Source organism: Silurus meridionalis, chromosome 6 (genome assembly GCF_014805685.1).
Source record: "Silurus meridionalis isolate SWU-2019-XX chromosome 6, ASM1480568v1, whole genome shotgun sequence".
NCBI lineage: Eukaryota > Metazoa > Chordata > Actinopteri > Siluriformes > Siluridae > Silurus > Silurus meridionalis.
The window spans coordinates 1,443,393-1,461,366 of record NC_060889.1 but is presented as its reverse complement, the minus strand read 5'-3'; the positions used below and the strand labels follow the sequence as shown (position 1 = coordinate 1,461,366).

General features: G+C 35.1%; 1 gene segment (V, D, J or C); it reads left to right on the top strand.

Moving 5' to 3' along the window:
- LOC124387705 overlaps nucleotides 1-17,507 on the top strand; it is a 21,630-nt gene extending 4,123 nt beyond the window's left edge. The window contains 1 exon segment of the V gene segment in view: nucleotides 17,030-17,507. Coding sequence covers nucleotides 17,030-17,436 — 407 coding nt within the window.
- The last annotated feature ends 467 nt before the right edge of the window (nucleotides 17,508-17,974 follow it).

Sequence of the window (17,974 nt, the reverse complement as noted above, 5' to 3'; positions counted from 1 at the left end):
ATTATATAAGTTAAATATGTTAAATATAAGCTAAATATGTTTGTGTTAATAAAGAACAGTAGAATAGTTGTGTATGTATAACAAAGTTACACTATAACAGCAGCACTTCCTGGGCGTGGTCTTCTAGAGACGTGTTCCCTCATGTGTAAAGTTCAGCACATACAGCACTATTATACAGAATCCTCACAGAGCTGTGTTCAGAAATGACTCATCTCTACACCTTACTGTACATAGTGAGATACACAACACTGATTCTCACTGTAGCTACAGGTAATTCACATGTATCAGTTAATTGACTGTAGTAATTAATTGTTCATGTTTCTAATAGTGATTTACTAATAGTTTAGATCATTATTTTGCTTCAAAATGCTTCTTTATTTTCTTCTTTACAGCAGGCACTTGTGCAGATAAAATTGGGCCGACAGACGCCAAAAGTTTTGGGAAGGAAACAGACACTGTTAAGTTGAAATGTTCTTATGAGTCAAGCAGTGAATTTATATATCTTTTCTGGTACAAACAATATTCTAACAGCGCACCACAGTTTTTACTGTATGAAGGTGCAAGGTCATTTAGTTCGAGGAGCACACCTGATGATCATCGATTAGAGATGGAAAGCACCAGAGACTCTACTGAACTTTCTCTCAGAGGTCTAAAGCTCTCAGATTCTGCTCTCTATCACTGTGCTCTAAAAAGAAGGTACACAGTAATACAGAGTCAGTGAAAGACTGTACAAAAACATTACAAAGGTATATAGGAAGCTTCTGCAACCACAGAAGATTAAAGAGACTAATAAAACTGTCAGATAACCACAGACACACACATAATGTATGTAGACATGCAGCTGGAAGAAGATAATAGAAGAAAGTTACATAACATGATCAACATTAAATCAAATAATTTATCAATGTAGTTTACTAAAGAATTGTTCACTATACCTGGCAAGAGACACACAGAGACTGTGTGAAAAGATCTGACTATCGAATGCTTCCTTGAGTGTTTCATCAAATTTCCTTAAATACCCAAACCATCGTAAACACTTGTAAATTCAAAGTGATAAAGCTTTGCACACCCTTTCTTGGGAAAGGATGTGACCTAAAACCTAATTGTCACCTAGACCACCTGGTCAGGATGTTCTCCGGGTCAACACTTATGTCAGTAGGAGAGAATTTCCCCAAACCTGAGGTCTGTTTTACTGATATGGGACTGAGATCATATTTCCAATCACACCAAGACCTTTAAAATGATACTAAACATGTGAAGGTAAAATGTATACATTACTAAATTGTAATTATTACATTATGCAAGTAAAGTAGCTTGAATTCTGGGACCTTCTCAGTCACCTTTCCATGATCCGGCCATCTCCCCAGGAGGGAAGAGGAGGGCTCAAGGATGGGTGACTGGGCAGCTGAACAAATGGCTTTCTCTCCTCAGATCAAAGAGATCCTCTCTTCAGATTAGAAGGTTTATTGTTTTGTTGCATGGTAGTTCTCGGGGTCTGGTCTCATGAAGTTGCATGGCAGTTCTTGGGGTCTGGTACCCTGAACATATCTGACCATCCTTACAGTTGAATTGATGAGAGCTGTATGATAATTACTCTTAAAAATTTCACTATGATGATAAAGAAAGATCTGACATAAATTATATTATATAAGTTAAATATGTTAAATATAAGCTAAATATGTTTGTGTTAATAAAGAACAGTAGAATAGTTGTGTATGTATAACAAAGTTACACTATAACAGCAGCACTTCCTGGGTGTGATCTTCTAGAGACGTGTTCCCTCATGTGTAAAGTTCAGCACATACAGCACTATTATACAGAATCCTCACAGAGCTGTGTTCAGAAATGACTCAACTCTACACCTTACTGTACATAGTGAGATACACAACACTGATTCTCACTGTAGCTACAGGTAATTCACATGTATCAGTTAATTGACTGTAGTAATTAATTGTTCATGTTTCTAATAGTGATTTACTAATAGTTTAGATCATTATTTTGCTTCAAAATGCTTCTTTATTTTCTTCTTTACAGCAGGCACTTGTGCAGATAAAATTGGGCCAGCAGATGAAGATGCCAACATCCTCAGGAAAGAAACAAACAATGTTACTCTGAAATGTACATATGATACAAGCAGCAATCACGTTGAACTTTACTGGTACAAACAGTATCCTAACAGCGCACCACAGTTTTTACTGTATGAAGGTGCAAGGTCATTTAGTTCGAGGAGCACACCTGATGATCATCGATTAGAGATGGAAAGCACCAGAGACTCTACTGAACTTTCTCTCAGAGGTCTAAAGCTCTCAGATTCTGCTCTCTATTACTGCACTCTTAAAGTAGGAGACACAGTGATACAGAGTCACTGAAACGCTGAACAAAAACATAATAATGATACATACAAAGTTTTTAAACCACCGAAGATTAAACCACAGACTCAAACAGCAGGTGTGGTAACAAATGCATCTGCAGATGTACAGTTTTAAAATACAGTAATTAAAAAATCATTTTTACTCTGTTACTGTAGTTAAGTAGATTTTTCTGGTATCAGTACTTTAATATTTATTTTACAGAAAGCTTTACTTTTACTCATAAAATTTTTACACAAATATCTTTACTTTTTACTTCTTAAATTTTCAAAACAGGCTCATTAATTTAGTTTCAATCTATTTGGTGAAATGTCAATTTTTTTTCTTCTTTCTGCAGCCTGATTTTAGCCCATCAACCTATTTCTTGTCATTGCACAGCACAGATGAAGGCTAGATTACGAGGCAAACAATAAACAGGCAGAAGGTAACGAGAAGTACGGGGTAAACATGGATGAGTCAGAGGGAGACAGTGACGTAAACATGACTGAGAACAGAGACATTCCTGATCACCTGATCATCATCATCTTTTCTCAGCTTGTGTTCTATATAGTGTATATATTCTTTAACAACATTTAAAACGGCTACTTTTTACTTAAGTAAATGTCAGAGCTCAAACTTCTTTACTTTAGCTTCAGTAAAAAAAGTATAGTCAGTACTTTTACTTTTACCTTTTGTAGTCAGTACACATACGTCTACACACAGGCCTCAAAAACAGGTGAAGTCAGATGCAGTGTGTTGATTATCATTTTACACTGATACTGTAAAGTGATGATCTGTATAAATTTATACTACAACAGCAGCACTTCCTGGGTGTGATCTTCTAGAGACGTGTTCCCTCATGTGTAAAGTTCAGCACATACAGCACTATTATACAGAATCCTCACAGAGCTGTGTTCAGAAATGACTCAACTCTACACCTTACTGTAAATAGTGAGATACACACCACTGATTCTCACTGTAGCTACAGGTAATTGACCAGTTTATTTTCTTTATTATTAAAAATGTATGTTTATATTGATCTAATATGTTATTATTTACAGTATTCTGTTTACATTAACTATTTTAATTACTTGTTTATTGATTTATAGCAGGCAGTTTTGGAGATAAAATTGGGCCAGCAGATGAAGATGCCAACATCCTCAGGAAAGAAACAAACAATGTTACTCTGAAATGTACATATGATACAAGCAGCAATCACGTTGAACTTTACTGGTACAAACAGTATCCTAACAGCGCACTGCGGTTTTTACTGTATAAGGGCGCAAGGTCAAGAGGTGGTGAGAGCATTCCTGATGATCATCGATTAGAGACAACAACAAGCACATACACTACTGAACTTACTATCAGAGGTCTAAAGCTCTCAGATTCTGCTCTCTATTACTGCACTCTTAAAGTAGGAGACACAGTGATACAGAGTCACTGAAACGCTGAACAAAAACATAATAATGATACATACAAAGTTTTTAAACCACGAAGATTAAACCACAGACTCAAACAGCAGGTGTGGTAACAAATGCATCTGCAGATGTACAGTTTTAAAATACAGTAATTAAAAATCATTTTACTCTGTTACTGTAGTTAAGTAGATTTTTCTGGTATCAGTACTTTAATATTTATTTTACAGAAAGCTTTACTTTTACTCATAAAATTTTTACACAAATATCTTTACTTTTTACTTAAGTAAATGTCAGAGCTCAAACTTCTTTACTTTAGCTTCAGTAAAAAAAGTATAGTCAGTACTTTTACTTTTACCTTTTGTAGTCAGTACACATACGTCTACACACAGGCCTCAAAAACAGGTGAAGTCAGATGCAGTGTGTTGATTATCATTTTACACTGATACTGTAAAGTGATGATCTGTATAAATTTATACTACAACAGCAGCACTTCCTGGGTGTGATCTTCTAGAGACGTGTTCCCTCATGTGTAAAGTTCAGCACATACAGCACTATTATACAGAATCCTCACAGAGCTGTGTTCAGAAATGACTCAACTCTACACCTTACTGTAAATAGTGAGATACACACCACTGATTCTCACTGTAGCTACAGGTAATTGACCAGTTTATTTTCTTTATTATTAAAAATGTATGTTTATATTGATCTAATATGTTATTATTTACAGTATTCTGTTTACATTAACTATTTTAATTACTTGTTTATTGATTTATAGCAGGCAGTTTTGGAGATAAAATTGGGCCAGCAGATGAAGATGCCAACATCCTCAGGAAAGAAACAAACAATGTTACTCTGAAATGTACATATGATACAAGCAGCAATCACGTTGAACTTTACTGGTACAAACAGTATCCTAACAGCGCACTGCGGTTTTTACTGTATAAGGGCGCAAGGTCAAGAGGTGGTGAGAGCATTCCTGATGATCATCGATTAGAGACAACAACAAGCACATACACTACTGAACTTACTATCAGAGGTCTAAAGCTCTCAGACTCTGCAGTCTATCACTGTATTCTTAGAGTGTTTACACAGTAATACAGAGTCAATGTAAAGCTGTACACAAACCTAACAAAGGTATATAGGAAGCTTTAAAACCCACAGATGATTAGCTTTATCAAACTGTCAGTTAACCACAGACATGAACATAACATGCAGCTGGAGGAAATAGTAAAGAATGATGAGGGATTTAACAGCTACACTATTATTACAGTTATCTACCCACAAATCTATATTATTTGATGCTCCATAGTATATTTTAATGGAACACATTATGTGGAATTAAATTGATGAATCGTTTTTTTTCTCACTCACAACCTGCTGTATTCAATATTAATTTCTTCATTTGTTCATGTGTTAATTATACACATATGTATGTACAGTATATACAAATGTAAGACTTGATCATAGACACAACAAATAAAACATAGATCATTAACATAAAGCAGAATTTGTAAACAATTTTAAATATAATTATGTGGTTAAGGGATGATCAATACAGAGTTTTGACCAGCACTTAATATAAAATTGCCTGTAAGTCTGAATGAGTGAATAAATCGTATCCTGTGTTGCGCTGGTGTTACATCCAGAGTGTATTCAAATGGGCTCAAATCCACAACCCTGACCAGATTAAAGCATTTACTGATGATGAAGATATACACTATACTGCATATGGACAGTTATGGAAGTGTGACCAAGATTAAAGATCAGCACATACAGCACTATTATACAGAATCCTCACAGAGCTGTGTTCAGAAATGACTCAACTCTACACCTTACTGTACATAGTGAGATACACAACACTGATTCTCACTGTAGTTACAGGTAATTCACTTTTACCCTCTTAAATAATTATATTGCTACTATGCTTTTATAGTTATTAAAGCTTTGAGTATGTTTAAGATTTTCTTTTCCAACAGGCAGTTTTGCGAATAAGATTTGGCCTTCAAATGAAGACACCAACATGGTCAGGAAGGATGCAGACACTGTTACTCTGAAATGTTCATATGAGACAAGCAGTGAATTAGTTTGGCTTTACTGGTACAAACATTATCCTAATAGTGCACCACAGTTTTTACTGATTAAAGGCGGGAGGTCAAGTTATGAAAAGAGCAGTCCTGCTGATCGGCGATTAGAGACAGAAACAAGCAGAAACTCTACTGAACTTACTATCAGAGGTCTAAAGCTCTCAGATTCTGCTCTCTATCACTGCGCTCTTCTATTACCACAGTAATACAAAGTGACTGAAAGGCTGTACAAAAACAAACATGGTATATATATGAAGTTTTTGAAACCATATCAAAGAAACCTGCTTTACCAACATGTTATCATTTAACCACAGACTAAAACATATGGCAGCAAATGCAGCTGGAAGAAATAGAAAGACTGTTTAAACATGATTATCAAACATTAATTCAATAAAATGTTTAAAAATGTAATGTATCATGCTTAAAACATGTTTTCCTGATGCTCTCAGAGTCAGGGGGTCAGGTGTTGTTTGTGTGCACTGCTGTCAGGTGGAAGCATGTACATGTCTAAAGTAAGTTATGTGAAACTGTGTTTTGTAGAATGACTGCACTTTGTCCGTTACCCAGTCAGCTCCTTGTGTCTCATGCTAACGCTGAACTTCCATTATATAACTGGGGGTTAATACAGAGGCCAGGAGCCGGCATCCTCTCCAGCCATTCACATACTGCTCACCACTTCCACCTCTCAGCAGCCAAAAAACCCAATGCATAAAAGTTAATCTGTATATTAAATCGAATCAAATTTTATTTGTCACATACACATACATAGAAGTGATGCTACCGTTTAGGACGCACTCAATGGTGCAGGTGTAGAAAGTCTTTGACACCTGAGAGGGTAGTTTAAAGTCCCTTAAGCGTCTCAGATGGTACAGATGCTGCCTGGCTTTCTTCACCAGGATGTTGATGTGACAGGACCAAGACAGGTCCTGTGCAGTGTGAACACCTAGGTACAGGAAACTGTCCACTGTTGGTATGACCGGTCCTGCTTCGTGCTGAAGTCCACTATCAACTCCTTTGTCTTGCTGATGTTCAGGAGAAGGTTGTTTTCCTGGCATCATCTCTTCAGGTTTTTAATCTCCTGCAGGTAGGCTATCCAGTCATTGTTGAAGATCAGGCCCACCACAACAGTGTCATCAGCAAACTTGATGATGGTGGTAGAGTTGGAAGTTGCCACACAGTCATATGTGTATAGTGAGTACAGCAGGGGGCTCAGAACACAACCCTGGGGAGCTCCATTGCTGAGGGGGAGGGTGGATGAGGTGTGTTTGCCGACCCGTACAGCTTGTGGTCTGTCTGTCAAGAAGTTGTAGATCCATTGACGCAGAGTCCCAGGACCTCCAACTTACAAGTGAGCGTGAAGGGAATTATGGTGTTGAACGCTGAACTGTAGTCCACAAACAGCATCTTTGCATACCGTATTTTTCAGACTATAAGCCGCTACTTTTTCCTACGCTTTGAACCCTGTGGCTTAAACAACAAGCGTCTAAGCGTCGGTTTCACAAACTTCAAGCCAAAAAACTGAGTGACATAACATTAGACCAATGAAATTTCCGAACGGAAACGAAAAAACGCACCTCACCTGTGTTCTGAGCTGCGGCCGGAGAAATGTTTTTTTTACGCACGATGCCAAAAGATAAACTCCTGAGAGAAATAGTTGTTTTACTTGTACTTGGTAGGCTACTGTTTAGATACAAGCCGTTGTAGCGCGTTTAATCTGGGTCAAGGGATAGCACGCTAACTCCTGTTGCAACAGAAATCATATAAGCACAGACAGGTTTCCAAAACTCATGCTTTTTTATTTTTCTTGGCAAAAGCATTAAGGGTTAGTCAAAGAAACTTAGAAATGAGCATCAGAAAATAATAAGGACATAATCCTCGTCATGAACACATGCAGTAATACTGGAAAAATGCAGTGCCAGGCTATTCCCAAAATACCGCTATGCTCCTAAAGGAAGTGCAACATATTTCACCATAACGCATGCAACGTGTCTTTCATTAAAGCCTGTGTAAAGTTCATTAGTTTCAGTGTCGGCTTATTTATGTTAACAATAAAAATATTTGTAAATTTCAGTGGCTTATATATGGGTGCGCTTTATAGTCCGGAAATTACGGTAATTCCCTTTTCTGAAGTCCAGGTGGCTCATCGTTGTGTTGTGTACCTGAGACTGTAGCTTTTCTGATTACTGTGTATTTTCACTGAAAGTGGTGCAGTTTGGTAAACATATTCATTTTACATCACTTTGGATAATTCTGGTTCCTAGAGGTTTGTCTAGATTCATCTTCATATTTCTTTGTAAATTCTACAAAACATGAACATTTACACATTACCAGCCCAATGAGCAAAATTAAAATCACCTTATAATACAATATATATAATCCACATAATCCACTAGCTATGATATCACGGACATGTTATTATCATTAATAAGCCACAATAAACTAAATACATATAAATGTTATTTGCAATATGAGTCTTTAGGTACCAATAACACTATCAGGATATGCTAAGAGCTAATTCACACTAAACATTCAATTGTTGAGCTGTGGAAGCTAGTTAGAATAGTTAGCATAGTTATTTGTACTAGTTTGCTTAGAAATACATAATTAAACACACATTACAAATAAATACGGTGGAGCTAAATGTTTACATCAGAGTGTGTAATGGAGTAAATGAGCTTGTGAAACATTGTAATGACCACCATTTCCACTCCACATTACACTCTAATAGTGTTAGCATTGCTCCATAGTTAGCATGTACATTTTTTGTACAGAACACTAACCCCTGATTCACACACTGTCATTTTATCATCTTTAATTAATATTTTGCTGATAACTGATAGCTGAGGTGATTGTTTACTGTAGATTCCATGCTAAATCTGGGGCTAATGGTGGCCCTGTTTGTTGCAGCATTTGCTGTTCCTTACTCCCGTAATGTCTTTCGAGGTAACTTTAGCATTTATATGCAACTGATTCCAGAAAGAGAACCCTCTTTTATTTAATTTTATTTAAAATGTATATTTTGACTTCCTTATATATATATATATATATATATATATATATATATATATATATATATATATATATATATATATATATATATATATATATATATTTTTTTTTTTTTTTACTTTTGTTTGACAAGTTTGACTCCTTTCTAAGGTTTTTTGCTCTTGTGGGACACAGTACTTAGCGCCCCCTGGTGACAAACTCATGAACAGTGTTAGCTGCAGGAAGGTGGAGCTCCACAGGCCCCTACAGCAAACTGCAATCATTTCCCCTTTATATTTCAGCACCTTCCATCCCCATCATCCTGCTCTTTCCTCTGCTTCTTCTAGATAGTCGCTGGAGCGACTGCAGTAACGTTCAGAGCCCTGAAGTGACACAGCGACATCTTGTGGAAACATCCGTCATTTTGTAGCAAAAACTGTTTCAGCTTCAGCATTTCAGCTTCTTTTTGATCCGATACCAACGATTTCCAAGACCGGTATTGGGGAAATCGATACCGAGAACAAAACAAATATGAAATGGTTTTCTGTGTAATTATATAGTTTATGTAGTTTATGAAATTCATTATTATTAATATTAAATTATCTGTAATGAGACTGTCTTCCTTCTGCTACATTTATTGAAAAAATAATTTGTATGATGAATGGAGTGGAAGAAGAAATAGTTCCTTTATCACATTAAATAAATAATAAATTTAGGTATGATCAATATTTTTGCGTCAGAATCAATTCTCTCTATACACCAGCATCCCTAGCTAGCAGCAAACTTGTATAAATATAATCACTAAGAAATTCTCCAGAAACATATAAAACAGATGATACTTGGCGTTATTTACAATTTCACACAAAATATAATGTTTTAAAGTAAACTGTCACTATAACCTCTAAAATAGATAAAAAACTAACAAAGTAGACGATTTTAACAATCGATATTAACAACATAAAGTATATAATAAAAAGTATCTATATATAAATTGTAATGTATTATTTAATAAGTAAAGTACTCTGATACAGACATTTCATAAACATAATTATATACAGTAACAAAGTAAAAATCCCTCATTCCTGTCCAACACACGTCACACATGTAGCTACTCTCTTAACTTCTGATTCTCTCTCCCAAATAGCATCTGTATCATATCTAAAGACGTCACTGTATCAAGACGTCACTCTGAAATACATTATAAGTGTTTAGGTGGGACACAGTGAGTGTGTATGGAGGACAAAACCTGCAAAAACTAGTAAATAAGTAAATTAATGTCCACTGAAGATGAAAATTGTGTCATTTTCTTACAGATAATCAAATAGGGACATTTCTAGAAATGTTAAACACCTATAGTCCTTCTTTTTATTGTTACTCTAACTTTTTAACTTCACATGAAATGAGGGCAGAATTTACACGACTACAAACTGAGGGATTGATGACAGAATCGTCATGACTACACCTCAGTAAAAGTGGGCGGAGCTCGATGTGGTGAGATACAGTTTAGACAGTTTCACAGAGATACTGACATTTATATCTACTGCAAGACACAACCATCATGTTCCTCTTCTTTCTTTTCATAGTTGTTCAAATCATTGGTAAGTCTTTTATATTCTACACAAACTTTATGTGGATGCTGGAGATTTGTACTGAAACATAAACATGATGATTCAGTTGGTCTTTAAGAAATGACATTAGAAATATTTGTTGTTGTAATGTGTTTACAGCAGGAGCTGTTGGCAGCAGCATTACACCAGAACAAACCATCATATCTTCACCTGAAGGCAGTAACACCACACTGACCTGCACATATGATGACTCAGCTGATTATCTCCACTGGTATCAACAAAAACCTCAATCAGGGCCAAAGTTTTTGCTCCTGATTTATAAATCCTCAGAAAGTGTCAATAGAGCTGAACAACTTGACCCAAGAATATCCATCAGACTTCGTAAAAAAGAAAAGAAAGTAGATCTGGAGATCTTTCCTGCTGCAGTATCAGACTCTGCACTGTACTACTGCGCCATGGAGCCCACAGTGACACAAAACTCAAACCCACTGTACAAAAAGCCTTTTTCCTCTCCCAGTAGGGGGAGCTGTTTACCTGTTTCACTTAAATACACTTCTCTGTCTCAGTTCCAGGAGTTTGATGTTTATTTGGTTTGTATATCAACAATCATCATCTTACACATGCTAATAATGTGTTTTGTTTAAACAATTAATCAATGCATTTCACTACAGTGGATAAATGTTTGAGGACTAATTTATGAATTTCAAATTTCATATTTGTTTTCTGTTCATTTCTTTAAAGCTGCTTTGGGACAATGTGCACTGTTAAAAGTTCTATACTGTACAAATAAAGTCAAATTGAATTGAAGAAATCCACTGAAAAACAAAACTTTAAGCAAAAATACTCATCTATGCTGGTGATTTTGATGAAATAAATTAACTCATGAAATAAAGATGTAATACTTCTATTATGCAGATGCAACAAAAGTACAAAAGGTCTTAAATTAACAGTATGGTTTCATTATAAACACTAAATAATTGTCATCTTATAAAATAGCACTTGATCCAGCACACTGACGTCACATACCTCAAAAAAAGACAGAAAGAAAGAAAGAACAATTCATTGTCTGCTTTTGCACTCTTTTACATTTATGGATTTATAGACTTCTGGTGCTGCAGATATAGTTTTTTTCACTTTATTGAACATATTTTAGAGTATTTTTGTTTAATACTTCACAAATGCCCAGTTGTATTTACTGTTAGCTCGAGGGAAGTTATAATTTTCGACAGCATCTTTACAGCAATACTTCTGATGAATAAGTGACACTTCAAACTCCAGTGGGATACTGAATAATCTGATCCATGCAGTGAAAATAACTAAATGAATTTTGTTCTATATTGAAGTAAAAGTGGAGGTAAGACTACAATAAAGGGCAGAAATCAATCAACCAATCAACTCAGCACCTGCCAAAAAAGTGCTATTTTCTCTCTGTAACCAAGTCTCTTTCCTGTAGAGCCTTTAGGAGGTTTCACATCATCAGGGGTGAATACTGAGACACTTAAACCTTTAATATTTTTATTGGTATTTTTCTTTTAAATTATATCAATAGATCAGCATTTAATTTGTGTACATTCATTAAAATAATCAAAATCTGTTTATCTGTTTTGTAGGTTACATTCAGAATGTAGCTGCCATATAAAATGCTGATAAATAATTCTATTTATTTTAAATGTATCTGTAAAATGTGTAAAACCTGATCAACCAGTGAACTAAAACTTTCATTTATAGTGTTTATGGACTGACATTTATTTTTTATAAATAAATCTATTTTTTTATTATTTTCCTGTCAGTCTGACTCACAGGTTCCCCATGTGAGACTGAATGTAATACCAATCTGCCAGCAACATCACCACCACTGTCATGTGATGCTGTGGGGAGGAGCTTCATGAACCTTCAAGATGTTCATTTCAAAAAGACATCAGGAAATTTTCATTCAGATAAAAACTATTCATCATGTTCACTGCTATATTCATGTGTCTGTGGATGTCATTAGGTGAGTTATACATTGACTTAATTGTTAATTTAGTTATTAATTAGCCACTAAATTGTGTTTTAATGCAAAAATCTAAGTGTTATGTACATTTACTTGCTTTTTTAAAGGTTAGAAATGATTCTGTTCTCTTCTCTATGACAGGTGACTCCATGGCAGATTCAATAAAGCCACCTTCTACTCATAAAGCTGTAGATGAAAGTGAAAATGTGACTCTGTCCTGCAAATACAAAACAAGTGATCCAAGCCCTTACCTGCACTGGTACAGACAACAACCAAAATCTAATCCTGTGTTCCTTCTTCTCATCAATCCAAGTGGATTTAAAACTAACCCCATGCCACCACGTCTGGATGCTGAAGTTAATAAAACTAATAAACAAGTGGATCTGATCATCTCCTCTGCTGCTGTATCAGACTCTGATCTATACTACTGTGCTCTAGCGCCCACAGTGACAAGAAATCCAGCTGCACTGTACAAAAACCCTGACACAGATTAGTTATTCTGCTAAACTACTTGTATCCCATTCAATCCTCATTTTACCAGATGTGTTCAGATGATTGCTGTAGATTTATAAGAATGAGTATCTTAATACAAACAATGTCTGTCAGCAAATCCAATTAATTACAGCATATTGAATGAACATGTTGCATATATACATGAGTTTATAATACCTAAAAAATTTAGGATGAACTGGATCATAGAGATAAACCCAAGTGAAAAAAAAAACACTTGCTGTGTTAAAGTCTCTCTTTACTTCACAAGATGGTTTAGTGAAATCATATGAACTCAACACTTTTTTCCACCAGAAAGTGCACTGACTCACCTTAAAAATACTTACGTTATCATAATAGATTGTGTTCCAACAGTTAAATGTGAACACAGTTTGCAGTGGTGTTTCAGCAAGACATATTGTAGTTACATTACACACATTGTAGTTAACACTCTTTATAGCACATACACATCCCACACAGCTGTCTGAGAAACTCACAATGTCTTTGTGCTCAATATTAGTATTAACTTATTATTTTCTGTGTGGGAGCCTCAGAAAATTGCCATAATTTCAAAATCTCTAAATGGGAAATAGTTGGTATATAAAAATAAGCTCTTAATAGCAATTAATCTTTTTCTTTTTCAAATTACGTAGGTAAAACATGAAGTCATTACACCAATACAGTTTTACTGTATAAAGGCGCAAGGTCATATAGTGGTTATGATAGCACTCCTGATGATAATCGACTAAAGGCAGAAACATCCAGAGTCTCTACTGAACTTACTATCAGGTGTGTATCAGATTCTGCTCTCTATCACTGCGCTCTAAAAATAAGAGCACAGTAATACAGAGTCAGTAAAAGACTGTACAAAAACTCATCAAAGATATTTCCTTTACCTACTTGTTATCAGTAAACCACAAACACAAGACATATTTGTGGGGATATAAAGAGGGATTAAAGATGCCAAATACACATCAATCACATTACATTCACAAATATTTTTATTATATAAATGACATTTTCTTTTCAGTTTTCTTTCTGATAAATCGTAATCAATCTTTCTGCCTTCATTCATTCATGTGTATGTGTATAAAAAGTCATGTTATTTTGCTGGATATGAGAAGCTTTTAGCTTCCGGAAGAAAAAAATGAAGGCAGAAAGACAAATTACCAACTTCAGTAAAGTCCTGCTAAAAAATCTCAAGGGTGAAACTTTGTATTTGGTGATGTCAATGAGTTTCAGATTTCAGTCAACCACTGTAAAGAATTTGCATTTATATATAAAAAAAATCCAATAATGTCAAAATTATAGATATAAATAATATATATTATTTTGTTACTTTGTGTAATTAGATGTGGGCCTGTGAAAGAGAAGGGACTGTGTACAAGATGTAATGTGAGTGTAATATTTCTGTTAAACTCTTTGATCTAATGTTAAAGTTCTATACTTTGGTAAAATCATTATTACTTTATTTCTGATTCATTGTGGTAGTGTACAAGAGCAACATTATGAAAATGTGTATATGTGTGTATGTATTTATGGCCGTTCAGCAGACTGAATAAACAAACTGAATGAATCCTGTAACACAATAATCTGTCAGGCCGCTTTTACAGTATGAGATGAAGCAGAGTTGTGATGAATATGAATAAATATGAGTGGGCGGAGCTACATGTGGAGACATCAGAGACAATCAGAGACAACCCTGATATTTATTTCTAAAGCTGGAGGTCTGAACTAAACACTCAGGATCACAATGTTACTCCTCTTCTTACTTTTCTTCACTATTGCTGATATTGGCAAGTTTTATATTACACATTGCATTATCAATTTTTAATGAACAGAAACTTAAATTTATTATTGAAAAAATGGTCATGATATATTTTTGTAATTGATTGTATAGTAGAAGCTGCTGATATCAGCATTAAACCAGAAGAAACCACTTTATCTGTAACTGAAGGCAGCAACATCACACTGTCCTGCACATATACTGGATCAGTTTACAGTCTTCACTGGTATCAACAAAAACCTGGATCAAGACCAGAGTTTCTGCTGCTGATTGATGAAAGAATTGAACGTGTCACAGAAGCTCAACCACCTCATCCACGTATTGTCTTGACAAAAAAACATGACAAAACTAATAAGAAAGTGGATCTGCACATCTCCTCTGCTGCTGTATCAGACTCTGCACTGTACTACTGCGCTCTGACGCCCACAGTGACAGGAAACCCAACTCCACTGTACAAAAAGCACTACACATGACTGCAGCAGATTCATGCTTTTCTCACTAGATGGAGCTGTTTACATGTTTACCTCTGCATGCTCAACCTCCTGTTTATAATTTCAGCTTCTTTTTGAAGATCAACAATCATTAGGATAATTTGCTAATGTATTTTATTTGTAAAACCTAAACTTTCTCTTATTTTCTTCATTAACAATAGATTTGGAAAAAGAAATCTTGTATTAGTTCAGCAGTGTTTCCTACACAGGTGTTATTGAGAAAATCACAAATATATTGTGCCTTAATTAAGCAGATGGAATTCAGCAGGAGATGAAAATATTGATCTACAACAACTTATTGTCTCAATATTCCTAAATACAATTAGGGGGAACCTGAGACTAATCTTTAAAGTAGCCTGGATCAGTAATGTGTCCTAGAACTGTATGGAACACTGTAACTTTGATGATTTTATTTTAACTGTCGCATCGTGATTTGATAGATTTAACATTCAAACTTACGAGTTATCTGGAGTAATCAATCCATCTACTAGCATGAAGGGGAAAAGAAAAGGAGAATCTGGAGGACATGAGAAAAACTATACAGATATTAAATGCAGTAGACAGAAACAGTACATCAGCTTAATCCACCAAGCAGTCAGACTCATACCTAAACTAAAAGTAATTAAATATTATTTATCTTGTATCAGTGAATCTCCTGTAATGATTGGCAGCATAACAGTTTTTAAGCATAATAATAGAATTTAAATCATATTATTCCAGTGACAATAAACAAAAATAATAGATATGAGAAAGAAGACAGGTAGGACAGGCTGCAACCTTCACTCAATCCAGCAAAATAAAATAAATACGAAAAGAATTCAAAAGCAATTAAAACATGCAATAGTTTACTAATTTTATTATATCTTTTAGTGTAGAGCAGAGATGCCCAAACTAGGGTCATCAGGCCAAAGTTGGCCCCTGTTGACCTTTGATTTGGCCCATCATGTGTCATATATGATACCAGGATAAAAAAAAAGGAAGGAGGATTCCATTGCCACATAGATTCATAACTAAGTTACCATAACGTTTGAATAATAACGACCAGCTTCATGTCTCTCATTAGAGGTCACTGATATTGCAGGCATATGGCTTTATTGTTTATAGCTTGAATCGTTGTTTTAAACTCTATAATACTGTTAATGGAATTGTTTCTATGTTTGCATTGTGCTATGATTCATTGAACTAGAAAGTGCAGAAAATAAAACTACATTAGCTGAGCTGTTTTCTATTTATTTATTATTTAATATCTAAATATAATGAATTGATAAATGAAGGGGAATCATGGCAACATTGATTTTAACAATCATTTTGGCCCACAGCCCTCAATCAAGTTTAATTTTTCAGCACTTCATAAGAAAAAGATGAGGTGTAGTCACATCAGTTCTGACATCAGGTTGGGTAACAATCCATTATTTTAAAGATTTCATTAAAATCAGTGGTAAATGATGATAATACAGTTTAGAATATGCTGGTAATAATGAAGGCTTTGATTTTAATATGCAGCATTTAATAATGACTTTGATTAAAATGTGGACAGAGTCCCCATGTGATGCTGAATGTAAAACCAGTGTGTTTCAGTAAGAATCAACAGTCTGTCAGTAACATTGGTGACTCTGTCATGTGATGCTGTAGGGAGGAGCTTCATGAACTCTAATCATGTTAACTGGTTAGAGCACAGAATATCTTCATTCAGCTAAAACCATTCATCATGTTCACTGTTATATTCATGTACCTGTGGCTTTCTGTAGGTGAGTTATACATAGATTTATTTTATTATGTATTTTTTTTTTTTCTGGATATTAATACGAGGTATGTAGATTGATTGTGTAAAGGTTTACTCATTATATTCTCTTCTCTATGACAGGTGACTCCATGGCAGATTCAATAGATCCACTTTTTACTCATAAAGCTGTAGATGAAGGTGATAATGTTACTCTGTCCTGCAGATATGAAATCACTGGTACAACAACCTACAACCTCCACTGGTATAAACAATATCCAAAATCTAAACCTGAGTTCCTTCTTAATATTATGCAGACTGGAACTCTAGTTTCCAATAAACCAGCACGAATGGATGCTAAAATTCGTGTAGATAAAGTGGATCTGATCATCTCCTCTGCTGCTGTATCAGACTCTGCTCTATACTACTGTGCTCTGGTGCCCACAGTGACAGGAAATCCAGCTGCACTGTACAAAAACACTGACACAGTTTTGTTAAAGTATATTGAAGGAAGTTCTGACAAATATTTTGAGAAGTTTAAATACCCTTAAGGATTGTTTCTCGTATTTATAAAAAGAATATATTGTTGGTACATGCATTAATTCTTTATTAAATTATCTACACGGGTCATTTCTGTGCATTCAGGTACCCCCTGAATGAGATATCAGTCCTTTGCAGAACCCCATGCACAAACCCTTTCACACACTCATTCACACTTCAATTTATCCCAGCAAATTTCCTATAGTCATGTTTTTTAGAAACCCACACAGACACGGGGTGAAAACACAGAACTTTACATAAACTGACAATAACTTCAGCACACACACCTCCGTTAACCTGCTGAAGTGCACCTGATCCTCAAATCCCTCTTTCTCATGAAAACATCCCTGAGAGCTGCCTATCATGTAATGCTGACTGAGAAGCTAGAATTGTGTTCAGGGCTGAAGTGTGATTTCTTTTTACTTTCAATGTCACACTTTCATCACATTGTTAGATTTGTGGTGAGTTGGAGGAATTATTATCAATATTAGACTGTTTTTTTTTTTTGTGGCTCCTAGTAGATGGATTTCTGACTTTAAATTGCTCCTA